Genomic DNA, 14,118 nt, shown 5'->3' with positions numbered 1-14,118 from the left:
TCTGCACAGGCATGAAGCTGACTTCCGGAAGGCTCCTAAGGAGGGCAGTGACAAGCGTACATTACGTACATTACTTTATTACATTAAATCTGTTATTAAAATTACTTTGAACGGACGCAGTGACACTTGATATATGTCAAAGGACTGACCAGAAAGAAGAATTTACTTTATGTTGCAAAAAAAAGTAATATAAATAGTGCGAAATTCCAGCTTTTGATACTCCATGGTTATATGACAGACAATCATGGAAAGTTCAAAAGTTCAGTTATATGAAAGTATCCACTATTATATGATCAGTAGTTAGATAACAGCTTGAAATACATTTAAGGGAACACATGGAACATAATTGGTAGCATTGTTGAAGGGGTATTTGAGTTAATCAGACTGGGCTGTGAAGGTACGTCCACAAATAAGGTTGGAAACCACTGCCTAGTACTACTAGCAGAAATAATAATAGTAGTTTTAGTAGTAGTGGTAGATACTGCAACTCTGATGCCACTCGTCCTGGAATGAAGCATAGCTTTATAACCTCCATCATCTGGAGCACCTGCGGCTCAAAGTTCATTTAGCTCAGACATTTATTGTTTTCAGAGACTGAAACTTACTGACATTCACTGTCGTCTGGAGAAGAAATGGCGCAGCAAGTGATTCAGCTGGATCGAGAAAAACTGAGCTGTTCAGTCTGTCTGGATCTTCTGAAGGATCCAGTGACGATTCCCTGTGGGCACAACTACTGCATGAGCTGTATCAAAGAGTGCTGGAATGAGGAGAGGGAGACGCAAGCACACAGCTGCCCTCAGTGCAGGCAGAGCTTCACACCGAGGCCTGTCCTGGTGAAAAACACCATGTTAGCAGACTTAGTGGAGGAACTGAAGAACGCAGGACTTCAAGCTGCTTCACCTGATCATTCCTATGCTGAACCTGGAGATGTGGCCTGTGATTACTGCACTGGGAGGAAGCTGAAGGCCTTAAAGTCCTGCCTGGTGTGCATGGCCTCTTACTGTGAGCAGCACATCCAGCCTCACTACAATGTAGCTCCACTAAAGAAACACAAGCTGGTTGAAGCCACTTTTAAACTTCAGGAGGACATCTGCTCTCGCCATGATGAGGTGATGAATATTTTCTGCCGCACTGATCAGCAGTGTATCTGCTACCTCTGCTCCATGGATGATCATAGAGGCCATGACACAGTCTCTGCTGCAGCAGAAAGGGCTGAGAGGCAGACGCAGCTCAAGGTGAGTCAGCAAAAAATCCAACAGAGAATCCAGGACAGAGAGAAAGACGTCAAGGTGCTTCAGCAGAGGGCGGAGGCTGTCAGTTTTTCTGCTGATGAAGCTGTGAGGGACAGCGAGAAGACCTTCACGGAGCTGATGCGTCTTGTTGAGAAAAGAAGCTCCGAGGTGAAGCAGCTGATCAGATCCCAGCAGAAAACCGAAGTGAGTCGAGCTAAAGAGCTCGAGGACAAGCTGCAGCAGGAGATCACTGAGCTGAAGAGGAAAGACGCTGAGCTGGAGAAACTCTTACGCACAGAGGATCACCTCCATTTCCTAAGCAACTACCCCTCACTGTCTGATCTGAGTGAACCTAAAGACCAACCCAGCACTGATGTCCATCCTCTGAGCTCTTTTAAAGATGTGACAGCTGCTGTGTCAGAGGCCAGAGATAAACTGGAGGCTGTTCTGAGTGAGGAGTGGACAAAGATCTCACTGGCAGTGGCTGAAGTGAATATTTTTCTTCCTCAAGCAGAGCCCACAACCAGAGCTGAATTTCTGAAACATTCTCATCAGATCACACTGGATCCAAATACAGCAAACACACGTTTGTCATTAAGTGATGGGAACAGAAAAGCAACATTAATGTCAGTACAACAGTTCTGTTTAACTCACTCAGACAGATTTCTTAATTGGTGGCAGGTCTTAAGTAAAGAGGGTCTGAGTGGACGTTGTTACTGGGAGATGAAGTGGAGCGGGAACATTTCTATAGCAGTTGCATACAAAAATAAAAGCCGAACACGGACAAGAACTGAATATCAATTTGGAAATCATGACAAATCCTGGGTGTTAGATATTTACGATGGTAGTTATAAATTCAGACATAAGAATACTGTTACTTCCATCTCAGGCCCTCAGTCCTCCACAATAGGAGTCTATTTGGATCATAAAGCAGGTACTTTGTCTTTCTACAGCATCTCTGAAAGCATGACTCTCCTCCACAGAGTCCAGACCACGTTCACTCAGCCTCTCTATGCTGGATTTTGGCTTCCACAAAATACTGGAGACACTGCTGAGTTGTGTGAGCTAAAGTAGAGAGGAGTTTGAAGAGTTCTCCTGTGGATCCATCACAGAGGGTGGGACTGTAATGATTTTTCTTCATTCAATATTTCTTTGGTAAAATTAAAAAAAAAATCTCTTTTCATTAGACTATGTGATGTACTGTGTATTTAAAAAAAGAGGGTATTCATAATGTCTGATGAAAAATCTTTTTTGTCCAACTAAATACTGAATTTTGTTTTTCACATAAAGAGTCATAATCTTATATGTAAAATGTGTAAATGTATCTGGATTTTTGAATGTCTGCCAAATGACTGTGATGTAAGTTAAAATGAAATGTAATTTTAGTTGGACCATATCTTTATTAACACGATTTTTGGAATTTAACTTAAACATGTTAATGGTGTTTCTCCACATGAACTCGTCTTCCAGACAAACAAGATCAAGTGCTTTACTTTATACTGCAACAAATTAAATGACGTGATGTATTGTGATTTACACATATGTATACTACACGTTGCTCTGTAATAAAGCTGGAGAGAAGAAAACAACTTCATTGACCTGACTGTCTTGATAAGACGAGTTTTACGTCTTTAAACAGATACTCTGCATCACTGTTTGAACCAGACTTTATTTATGGCTGGGCCTCACAGGCAGAAAGGCAGGTAGACTTTGGGAGAAAAGAGAACGAGAGTCACTTTGAAATATAAAAAGCAACTGAGTGTGGGAGTAAGTAAGTAATTACATGACCTTATGTGAATAATATATTTTTGAACATTTAATTTAGTGATTAAGGCAGTAGAACATGGAATGACTTGTGTTCGTTTTCAGACAGAAATTGTGCTCTGCACTTACACTGATACCTGTGCGCTGAAGTACTTGTAATAATCTGTTCATTTGTATTGCTTGTGTTCAGTTAAGCTTTGGTGTTGCTTTGATGAAAGTACTGTGACTTTATCTGGTCCTGGTCTGGTCCATATGAGGTATCAGTCAACTAACTGCCTGCAGCAGAAAAAGTAACAGGCAGCTTGTTTCGTTCAGGGGCAGTTAATGTTGGTGCGTCTCTTTTGGTGTCATACGTGGAAGACAACAAACACCATCACTGCTACGAGTCCATCTCGTGTCCCTCTATCAGACACTGATGTGAGGGTAAGGTAAGCAAAAGACTTTCATAAACTTACACGAAAGGGAACAGAAGCAAACAAAAGGCAGCTGGGAGTCCAGGCAGTCATGATCCAAATGGCCAACACTGCCAAAACACAAGGAACAAAGCAAACTCAGCGAGCACAAGGAAACACAGAGACCACAATGAAGGCAGCAAACACAACACAGACGCACTAACAACACACAACAGCAGAGCACAGGTATATAAAGACAAAGGGGACAAGACACAGGTGGAAACAGGCAGGGTGGGGCAAGCAATCAAAAATGGAGGGAAGAGACAAAGTCAAGAAATGAGAAGCTAAACAGGGCACAGTGGGAGAAAAATTACAAAATAAAATTGGAAGCTAATTAAACAGACACTTCAAACCATGACAGACACACGCCTACAGTAATTCTGTGAAGCACTTTGAGCTTTTGTCAATGAAAGGTGCTGTGTAAGTTTATTATCATTATTAGCAGTAGTTGTATCAGAAGAAGGTATTTCATTTTAACTCTCTAGTTATTTAAATGACAGACTGTTTTATTTTTTAGATTTTACCTACTGGCTTGATGAGGCTCCTCCTGCACAAAGTTCCTGCAGCTCAGATGTTTGTTGTTCCCTCCCCTTTCACAGATCTGTCAGTGTAAAAATGGGTGTTAACACAATGTGATGTAATGTGGCAGCAGAAAAGCCAGTCAAATGGAGATCAGTGAACAAACATTCAGGAAATGACTACAGCTTTTATCCGGGAACTGAAAGTGAAACTTACTGACATTCACTGTCGTCTGGAGAAGAAATGGCGCAGCAAGTGATTCAACTGGATCGAGAAAAACTGAGCTGTTCAGTCTGTCTGGATCTTCTGAAGGATCCAGTGACGATTCCCTGTGGGCACAACTACTGCATGAGCTGTATCGAAGAGTGCTGGAATGAGGAGAGGGAGACGCAAGCACACAGCTGCCCTCAGTGCAGGCAGAGCTTCACACCGAGGCCTGTCCTGGTGAAAAACACCATGTTAGCAGACTTAGTGGAGGAACTGAAGAACGCAGGACTTCAAGCTGCTTCACCTGATCATTCCTATGCTGAACCTGGAGACGTGGCCTGTGATTACTGCACTGGGAGGAAGCTGAAGGCCTTCAAGTCCTGCCTGGTGTGCATGGCCTCTTACTGTGAGCAGCACATCCAGCCTCACTACAATGTAGCTCCACTAAAGAAACACAAGCTGGTTGAAGCCACTTTTAAACTTCAGGAGGACATCTGCTCTCGCCATGATGAGGTGATAAAGATTTTCTGCCGCACTGATCAGCAGTGTATCTGCTACCTCTGCTCCATGGATGATCATAGAGGCCATGACACAGTCTCTGCTGCAGCAGAAAGGGCTGAGAGGCAGACGCAGCTCAAGGTGAGTCAGCAAAAAATCCAACAGAGAATCCAGGACAGAGAGAAAGACGTCAAGGTGCTTCAGCAGAGGGCGGAGGCTGTCAGTTTTTCTGCTGATGAAGCTGTGAGGGACAGCGAGAAGACCTTCACGGAGCTGATGCGTCTCGTTGAGAAAAGAAGCTCCGAGGTGAAGCAGCTGATCAGATCCCAGCAGAAAACCGAAGTGAAACGAGCTAAAGAGCTCGAGGACAAGCTGCAGCAGGAGATCACTGAGCTGAAGAGGAAAGACGCTGAGCTGGAGAAACTCTTACGCACAGAGGATCACCTCCATTTCCTAAACAACTACCCCTCACTGTCTGACCTGAGTGAACCTAAAGACCAACCCAGCATTGATATCCATCCTCTGAGCTCTTTTAAAGATGTGACAGCTGCTGTGTCAGAGGCCAGAGATAAACTGGAGGCTGTTCTGAGTGAGGAGTGGACAAAGATCTCACTGGCAGTGGCTGAAGTGAATATTTTTCTTCCTCAAGCAGAGCCCACAACCAGAGCTGAATTTCTGAAACATTCTCATCAGATCACACTGGATCCAAATACAGCAAACGCACGTTTGTCGTTAAGTGATGGGAACAGAAAAGCAACATTAATGTCAGTCTACCGTTCTTATGTTCGTCACCCAGACAGATTTGGTGAAAGGTGGCAGGTTCTGAGTCGAGAGGGTCTGAGTGGACGTTGTTACTGGGAGGTGAAGTGGAGCGGGACGGTTCATATAGCAGTTGCATACAAGAGTATCAGCAGAACAGGGACCAGAGACGAATGTGGATTTGGATATAATGAAAAATCTTGGACATTAGAATGTAACAGTAGTGGTTATAAATTCAAACACAAGAATACTGTTACTTCCATCTCAGGCCCTCAGTCCTCCACAATAGGAGTCTATTTGGATCATAAAGCAGGTACTTTGTCTTTCTACAGCATCTCTGAAAGCATGACTCTCCTCCACAGAGTCCAGACCACGTTCACTCAGCCTCTCTATGCTGGATTTTGGCTTCCAGGTCCACAACACGGAAGCAGTGCTGAATTGTGTGAATTCAAGTAGAGAGGAGTTTGAAGAGTGATTTATCCGTGGTGCTGCACAGTGTATGTTGGGGTGTGTTTACCCTGCAGAGATAAATCAGATGGTGAGAATGTAATAAGAAATAATTCATCTTTATATTTGCTCTTTAAGGATTAAACTATCTTTACTTTTGCAGAATGTCTATCCATTTTCTATACCACTTATCTGTGAGGGTATCACAGGGGGCTGGAGGCTTTCTTAGCTGACTATGGGCAAAAGGCAGATTGAGCCAGTCCAGTCAGTCGCAAGGCTGACACACAAAGACAGACAACCACACACTCACACCTAGAAGCAATGTAGAGCAAGCAATTAACCTATTGAACATGTTTTGGGGACTGTGGGAGGAAGCCTGAGTCCCTGGAGAAAACCCGTGCAGGCATAAGTAGAACATGGAAACTCCACACAAAAGGGCCCAGACTCAAATCCTCCTGCTGTGGGATAACAGTGCTAACCACTGCACCACCACGCCGTCCCTTTTGCAAAACGCGAAAGTAAAAATCTGTTTTTGTGCTTGTTAAAACTGAATTCAGCTAAGTGAGCCAAAACAAGGAATAATCGTGTGAGAAACACGTGTATGTATCACTTAAAATTAACTTAACTTAAAATGTGTTCAATTTAATCATCTTCATCTTCATCTTCAATTTAACCTTCCGGAAAATACTTATCATCTTTACCAAACTGAATTCAAGTATTGTAACATTTCATACATTTCATGATAAGTCAATGTTCAAAACCCTACAAATAAATAAATACATTAACTGATGACTCTATATGGTCTATATTCTTCATTTCACTGTCAGAGGACAACAAAAATGGGTCAATTTTTTGAATCAGTCACTTTTTGAAGAGATTTTAGTAATAGACAAACGCAAAGGGAGATTAATGAAGACAATCCCATAACCGCAACTTACTGAAAATAGCTCACCAAATTAAAAATAAATTATTTTAAGTTTAAGAAATGTTGGCTTTTTGCAACAAGAAAACATTTCAAGACAACATTTCAGCAGAATGTGTTACTTTCAGATTTATTACACAACTTTTGAACATTCCACAACAATCATGCAGGAATAAAATGGGAATAATACAAAGCTTTACAGGCTTCGCCAATCACGCGTTAGGAATAACTGGGCTTCACGCCTTCTCAAAAACAAGCAAAATGTGAGGTAATATTTTTGGAAATCATCATCTACAGACAACAGACGACGTGTTGATATGATGCTTAAACGAAAAAATGAGAAATATAATGTAGTGAAAAAGTAATGAAAAAATCGAATATAGCATAATATCTTGTGCCTTGCGACAGCGCTGACTTAACTTGAAAAAACTGAAAAATGACAAAAATGTTAGTAAATTAATTGTGTTATTCACTCTACTGTAAAGTAATCCACCTTTCATAATCATCCCTTAATCCCATAAACAAAATTCAGGAAATAAACTGTTGTTTTGTAACAATAATTCTTACACCTTGTCCATACATTTAACCAAACATTTCAGACAAGAACCAAAAACTGCCTGGTGAAATAGATGTACACGGACACTCAGGGTGCTCTGAGGTCACACGCCGGCAAATACGTCAGTCATTACACCAGTCACAGTTTTTGATTTATGACTACGGATGGGAGAAACCCTCAGCGAAAGACAAGCCACTGTCCTGCTGTGACATACTGTCAAAGCCTGAGCTGTAGCTGATGAAGGCCGACAAAACAATCATTCTTTTATGCTTGTTGCGAGTTGCTTCGAGGTGCTTTTTGGAACAACAGTAGCAAGTAGGCCAGATTATGGAAAAAAAAACCCCATAGAGTTTGAACATTTACCAGAGGTACAGCTGTTATTAGTAACATTAATACTGAACTGAACTGAATTGAATTAATGGTCTATTAAAGCTTCCCAAAGCCATGACAGTGTGATGGTGTGTGACAGTGAGCCAGTGAGGAACCTGAAACTGAAACAGCTAAATGGACAACATGAGAGCTGCCCAAAAGTGTAAACAAAACATTCTGAACGCCCCCTGGTGGCAGGCTCCGGTACAGCTCATGAAACCATCACCCTTCCATATCAGCTGAGGGAGCACAGACTAAACCAAAAAACTTCAAGTACAAATAAATCTCATTTTAGGCAGTTCTTATCAGGGGTTACAGGTGGATGGGCAGGAACTCGATCCTGTGGCTCCACCGGCCAATCACTAAGATGCCATCTATGACATCATTAGCACAAGATGGCAATGCTCGTATCGGAGATATTTTGGCTTCACTTTTGTACAGCAGGAGGAAGTGGAGACAAGTCATCCATCTTTATACATGTCAATAGTTTCAACTAGTGTGACGTGTCTTCTGTAAAAAGGGGCTTTCAAACCAACAGTGCGTCCTGCCAGCATGTTGATCCCATCAGGCTCCATCTCACCTCGTGCATCAAAAGCCTAAAAGAACACAAACTTCAAGCGTCATGTCGGCCACAACTTTGACAAAACGTCATCAACGTTATAAATATCAAACAGGGCTATGTAAGAATTATATATAAAAAGAGAACAACTTTTAAAGTAGAAAAACAAATAGATATAAATACAATATAAGGAACTAAATTTTCATTATCAATGTATACCAATTTACAATGCAATCAAAAAAAACTGCAATTTTAATCACTTCATATGCGACATTTAATTATTTTTTTTTTAACTTATCCAAACAATGATACTGACTTTCATGGGACAGAGGTTTCCCAAGTTGCTTTTTCTTTACATTTTACAAAGTAGCTTTAATGCTAGGTTTATTTTGTGAGATGTTTAAGCATTTTTGAAATCAAACAGCATTAATTCCTACAGTCAGATAACTTCATGTTCTTTGGTAAAGGAGGGTGAAAAGGATGTCGTTGTGTATGTGACATTTCAGTAACCTCGGTTAACACCACACACACACAAACCAAAACGAGTGACGAGAAGGCCTTGTACACGAGTATAAAAATACGACGATAATAAAAAGTGATAGTATCAAAGTTTTCACAGTACAATACATACAACAGATTATTGCACCAAATTTAACTTTTTTTTAAATTTTGTCGTGAGAGAGCAACTTAGTGAAGCTTAAACTGTCTCTTTAGTCTTAAATTGAAATGCCTGAATGTGAATAGCTGAATGTCCATCAGGGCAGTTTTTAAGAGTTAAATTTCAAATAATAAAAAAAAAATCAATATAATACAGTGATGAGTTGTCAAATAGCCGATCAATTTTTTTTGGAAGAGAAAAAAAAAATCATATCTGAGTATATGTGACATCCTGTATATACGGTGCATTAAACATGTTGTGAAGTGACAAATATCAAACATTAAAGCTACTGCATCTTTCATTTCTGTCTTAAGCCTGCTTGCACTAAATTATTTCACATCAGCATTTTCACAAAAAAAAACACCAGCTTCTCCAACAGTTGGATTCAAGTGTTCTACAGACCTTTGATAATGTACCTAAAACAAGTTAATAAATAGAAACATAAAAAAAAAACAGACATGATTTGACCTTGCCATTGTTAAAACCAAAGCTTAAAATGTTGAGCTGTACCCTTACTTTAACATGTAGAAATCCTTAAAATCTTAAACCTTAATGTGATCGTCACAAACAAACAAGACCATGACGAGACTGTTAGTTGCTCTTTTCTCTCCAGAGAGATTCTTCCATCACCTGTTCACTGCCTCTCTGTGCTTCAGCCTTGGCTGTTCTGCTCTGGAGGAACAGCGCCACCTGTCTGCAGATTTCCAACAAGATACGACCTGGTGGCTCACCAACAGGAGAGAGGCCAGCAGTGGCTGTCGGTCTTATCAGTGATGGTCTCATTTGTTCATGATTCACCGTTAAAATGCAAATCAAAATACGATTTTTTTTTTTCATTCTTGAGCAAGTATACTAATAAGGTATTTGAGACTGTAACTGTAGGTAAATGTCACACAAATATCACGTCAAATAGATTCTTCTTTATAAAGACAGTTTGTGTAAGTTACCTTTATAACTGTGATGTTAAGTGCCATTTCAATCCTGCTCAGCGCATTCAGCAACACATTCATGTTATAGATAAGATTCTGAATATCAATCTGCTTATTTTCTCGGGACAAATGCAACATAAAAAGCAAAATGTGTCTTCATAGGTACTTGAATTTTGCTTGGTATGTAAGTTTGCTCACACCAATTAACGTGACCAGTGGTTTTGTTGTATAACACAAATAGCATACAGTAATTCTTGGTGAAAGACTTTCCCTACAATGTGACAAGACAAAGTTAAAATGTGTATCAATGCGCTCACTTTCTCTACTTGTGCAATATATATATATATATACACATGGGTTAAAACAGTCACAAAAAATACAAAACTGATCCGTTTATGAAAGTTTTGTAGTGGGATTTGGGACATTCACACAAAAATCACAATTTTTGGTCATATTTGATAATAACCACATACTATAAACCTTTTAAAAATAATGCCAAGAGACGCTCTGGGATGACAACATTAGGGCCGAGTGCCAATTTTTAGCAGGTTAGAAGAGAAGCAGGAGGTGAACTGAGTTGCAGGCAATGTTTTGTTTTGGGTTTTATTTTTTTTTCAGTTTTATAGTTTTTGTTAAAAAAAAAATAATAATAACTTAGTTTGAACTTGGATATCAGAGTCATTTCTTGGAACAATCCGTAACTGGATTCAGTCGCTTTGATGACATTTGCATGCAAATTATATATCGAGATTTCTCCAGGTGATATTTAGTGAGTTGACATTAAGACAGTCTCAGCAGGAGTCATTATTTCGGGTTAATTCTGGTGCCAAGTGGAAAATGTCTGATTAACTGGATCTCAGTTTTGAGATTATCTGTACGTCTATCTTTGAAGTGCCACTGAGCAAGGCACTCGACCCCTGGCTGTTCCTCTGAATCTTCCCAAAACAAAGAGTCTGAATGCCATTTTATAAATATGACACGTAAAAGGTGCTACATGCAGCTTTTTTTTTAAAGACCACATTTCTAACTTTCCTGCTGCAAAGACAAAGTTGCCTCTTGTCTCTCTCTTTCCCACGTTTCTTGCTTTTCATGTTCATAAGGAGCAGAAACAAAAACAACAAAATCCAACAACGTTAGCTAATATGAAATTCAAAGTGTAGCGTGATGAACCTAAAAAGTAAAATTTGTCCTTGTTTTGTGCTGTAAAGCAGCCTGGCAGATTTCACAATCTTCTCACGATGGTCTCCTTTGTTTACGATAATAAAACATTTTGAAATGAACGTTTCAATCATCAAAGTGCTACATAAAGCACACTAAAAATTAAACTTGTCATGAACTACCACTACAGCTGTCAGTAAGAGAAAATCCCCTTGCTTTGTGAACATCTGGTATTGTTTTTTTTTCCCCAAGAAAACAGACACAGCAGTGTGTAGCGAAAGCTTCCACACACCATAGATCTTCAGCGTTAGCACAGCAGTAGTATTACTATATCAGCTGGCAGGCACACAGATGACACCAACACGAATATTAGAAAATCCCTTCCACTCAGCCTCACAGGCGGCTGGGCCAGATTGCGACCATCCCCAGTATCTCCCAGCAAACCTGCACACACGTGTCTCTTATTCAACTGATGGAGGGCGAGTGGAAACAAAGCGGAGCCTTTACTCATTAGCTGTCTTCTCTTTGCAGGAAGGTTCACAGAGGATTTCCTTGTGTGGCAGCGGATAGGGGAAAGCCGCTCCGCTGCAATTGCTACCGTAAGCCAGTTTGTTGAGACGAGAGAGGCCCTTGATGCTGCCAGGAGGCCGCCCGGGGCTGACCTTGTACCCCGCTGCTCTGGTTGTACCCAGCGGCCTTCCCGGGCTCGTCTTGAACCCAGCAGCTCTGGTGGTGCCGAGTGGTCGCCCTGTGCTGGTTCTGTATCCAGCTAGCTTGGTGGTTCCCAAAGGCCTCCCACGTCTGCCGGTCTTCCCAACAGCCTTGGTCTTCTTCTTGCCGTCATCCGGCGCTTGATCGGTGCTTTTAATACCGGGTAATTTTCCAGGTGAGCGGGTGTCACCTCCAAGCACCTCCTGTCTCTGGCACACCATGGGCTTGTGGCTCTGGGCGGGTAAGGCCATGGGGGCCAGCGTCATCTGCAGGGACGGAGGTGGAGGAGGGTAGAACTTGTTGGACTGGGAGGTGCAGAGTTCAAAGTGGGTGGGGTGGTGGTGGCCGTCCTCTGCCAGACATGACGGCCTGCTGTTCATGCAGAAGTCACTGCTTGTCACCTGGCGCATCATCTTCTGCTGGGGAAAGAAATAAGGTGCAACAGGGTTATTACTGACATTTCCTTGTGAAGTCTGTTGTCTGAAGACAGTAAGCAGATGAACTCCAAAACATCAAAAGAAAATGACAGTATAGCTGAAGGGGCCACACGGCAGCCACAATGATCCCATTACATAACGGAAAACTAACTTCATCAAGCAACACAAAGATTTATGCTCCGCCTGAAGTGTTCTCAAGCAGTGTTCTTCGGTTTTACAAAAGAAAAGACTAACTAATTGGCTTGGCTGATGGAGAGCACTGAATCAAATCACTAAAAATAGGAACAATGTGAGAGAGATACTGGAATCAACAGTAGTGGAAGCAGGGAGGGGCCCATAGAGAATTGCTCTGCACTGGGCACAGACTTTTTTGTGCTACGCCCCTGGTCAGGGTGTCGGGACTGGATACTGAATATAAGTTCACTCTCAGTTTGCTGTGTTATGCTGGATTCTCTGAGCCCAGTTATCAAAACCCACAAGTGATGTCTTTATTCTTCTGTTGGCTGTGTTTTACATTCTGACTCCCCGCAAGGTATAAATAAAAAGAGGTCAGAGGTTCAAGAGTTTAAATGGCCTTGTTTAAATCGGCCAACCCCACCTGTGTGTACAAACAGGCCTACTGTATAAATGCGATGCAGGCTGGCGTAATGATTATGAACCGTCCCTCTAAAAGGCCTGGATTAATGAACAATCCCAAACCTTAACAAAGTAATGCAGAAGTGCCTTTGAGCAAGAAACCCTACGAGCTGGTGGTCTGCAGTTGACAGCGAAAGGACCAAATTTATCTTTCATTACTTGTACTTGGGGACTACAGTGAGTTCATATTCTGACTGTTTACACACAAAGCTGCTCTTTAATTCCGGCATGTTGAAGACTAATATGAGGCTATAAACACTTGAAGAAGAAGGCATAAGAAGAAACTGCTGCTGCTGCTGCTGCTGACGATGATGAGATTTTCTCTCTGCTGCAGAGGCTGATGGGAGGTGTGGACTTTACTATCACATACACTACACGGTCTGTAGTAATATTCATTCACAAAAAATATGCACATGGATTCCGCATCTTTGCATCCAGACGACATAACCACTCACTCCCCGCGTCACTTTGGCCGGGTAACGTTAAAACACCAACGGCCGAACCGAGCCTCGTTTTAGCCCAAAATAACGTCCTTGTAGGGGGAAAAAAACAAGGTTTAAAATCGTTACGAGAGAGCAGAGAAAGTGACGACGACAGGCGATTTAACGGCTTACATCTAGGCCACAAAGTGAATGTGAATACACCCTCCTGACACCAGCGTTAGCTCTAGAGGTTACTGTACCTCGATTGTTCGCAGATCTCGGAGCAGAAAGGGTTAAAGAGAAAAATGATCTTTCATCCCTCAGAGCGCCAGTCGATCCATTTTCACAAATATTTTCACACCACAGGACATCTGCCGGCTAACGTTTAGTCACCACATCGGTTCGTTTCGGTGTGGACGTTGTCGAGACCCCGGATGGTTCCGATGGACGGGTGTGTTTTTTTTATCTCCCAGCTCCAGCGGTTTGGATAAGAAACGCAGCCATTTTCCATTAAAAATTAATAAGACGGGAGAGCAGGTCTGAGCATGCGCAGAGCAGCAAACGGGGGATGAGGAGAGGTTGTCCTGCCTCCCTCCCCTCCTGAAAAGCACCCAAAACGTTGTTTTCTTCTTTAAAATCCATCAAAACAGTTTATTTGCACCCAACAAACGATAATAAAGCGTCCTTAGTGTTTTTTTTAATATTATAGCCCTGATTCTGAACCATAATCCAGTTTCGATGCTTTTCAAACAGTACTACCCACTTCTGATGAATAATATACAAACGAAAGCTTCTTGAATAATTAAAACAGAGTAGGGTACACAGCATCTCCCAGATTTGTTAATATCAAGAGCAGGACGAATCATTTTTCCTTAGCAACACA

General features: G+C 41.6%; 3 protein-coding genes across 4 annotated transcripts; 2 read left to right on the top strand and 1 right to left on the bottom strand.

The window, feature by feature from the left end:
- Nucleotides 1-33: 33 nt before the first annotated feature.
- LOC124071145 (tripartite motif-containing protein 16-like) lies at nucleotides 34-2,819 on the top strand. Its single transcript, XM_046411612.1, has one exon. It carries the CDS (start codon nucleotides 633-635, stop codon nucleotides 2,304-2,306), a length of 1,674 nt encoding a protein of 557 aa, XP_046267568.1. The 5' UTR covers nucleotides 34-632; the 3' UTR covers nucleotides 2,307-2,819.
- A 1,298-nt stretch (nucleotides 2,820-4,117) lies between these two features.
- Nucleotides 4,118-6,910, top strand: LOC124071144 (tripartite motif-containing protein 16-like). Its single transcript, XM_046411611.1, has one exon. It carries the CDS (start codon nucleotides 4,211-4,213, stop codon nucleotides 5,885-5,887), a length of 1,677 nt encoding a protein of 558 aa, XP_046267567.1. The 5' UTR covers nucleotides 4,118-4,210; the 3' UTR covers nucleotides 5,888-6,910.
- Nucleotides 6,911-8,521: 1,611 nt separating this feature from the next.
- Nucleotides 8,522-13,960, bottom strand: c14h5orf24 (chromosome 14 C5orf24 homolog). 2 transcript variants are annotated; one of them, XM_046411615.1, is made up of 2 exons: nucleotides 13,496-13,960; nucleotides 8,522-12,159 (listed from the first exon to the last, which is right to left on the bottom strand). In XM_046411615.1, the coding sequence occupies exon 2, from the start codon at nucleotides 12,151-12,153 to the stop codon at nucleotides 11,533-11,535; it is 621 nt and encodes a 206-aa protein (XP_046267571.1). In that variant the 5' UTR covers nucleotides 12,154-12,159; nucleotides 13,496-13,960; the 3' UTR covers nucleotides 8,522-11,532. The 2 variants fall into 2 exon arrangements, with proteins under 2 accessions (XP_046267571.1, XP_046267570.1); XM_046411614.1 differs by having other exon boundaries at nucleotides 8,522-12,156.
- Nucleotides 13,961-14,118: the final 158 nt, after the last annotated feature.

The sequence above is a fragment of the Scatophagus argus genome, chromosome 14 (genome assembly GCF_020382885.2).
Source record: "Scatophagus argus isolate fScaArg1 chromosome 14, fScaArg1.pri, whole genome shotgun sequence".
NCBI lineage: Eukaryota > Metazoa > Chordata > Actinopteri > Scatophagidae > Scatophagus > Scatophagus argus.
Note: the sequence above shows the minus strand (reverse complement) of the source record. Positions and strands in the feature narration are given on the sequence as shown.

Bases quoted from the DNA above. Each gene is read 5' to 3' on its own strand.
- c14h5orf24 (XM_046411615.1), bottom strand. From the start codon at position 12,153: ATGATGCGCCAGGTGACAAGCAGTGACTTCTGCATGAACAGCAGGCCG.
- LOC124071145 (XM_046411612.1), top strand. From the start codon at position 633: ATGGCGCAGCAAGTGATTCAGCTGGATCGAGAAAAACTGAGCTGTTCA.
- LOC124071144 (XM_046411611.1), top strand. From the start codon at position 4,211: ATGGCGCAGCAAGTGATTCAACTGGATCGAGAAAAACTGAGCTGTTCA.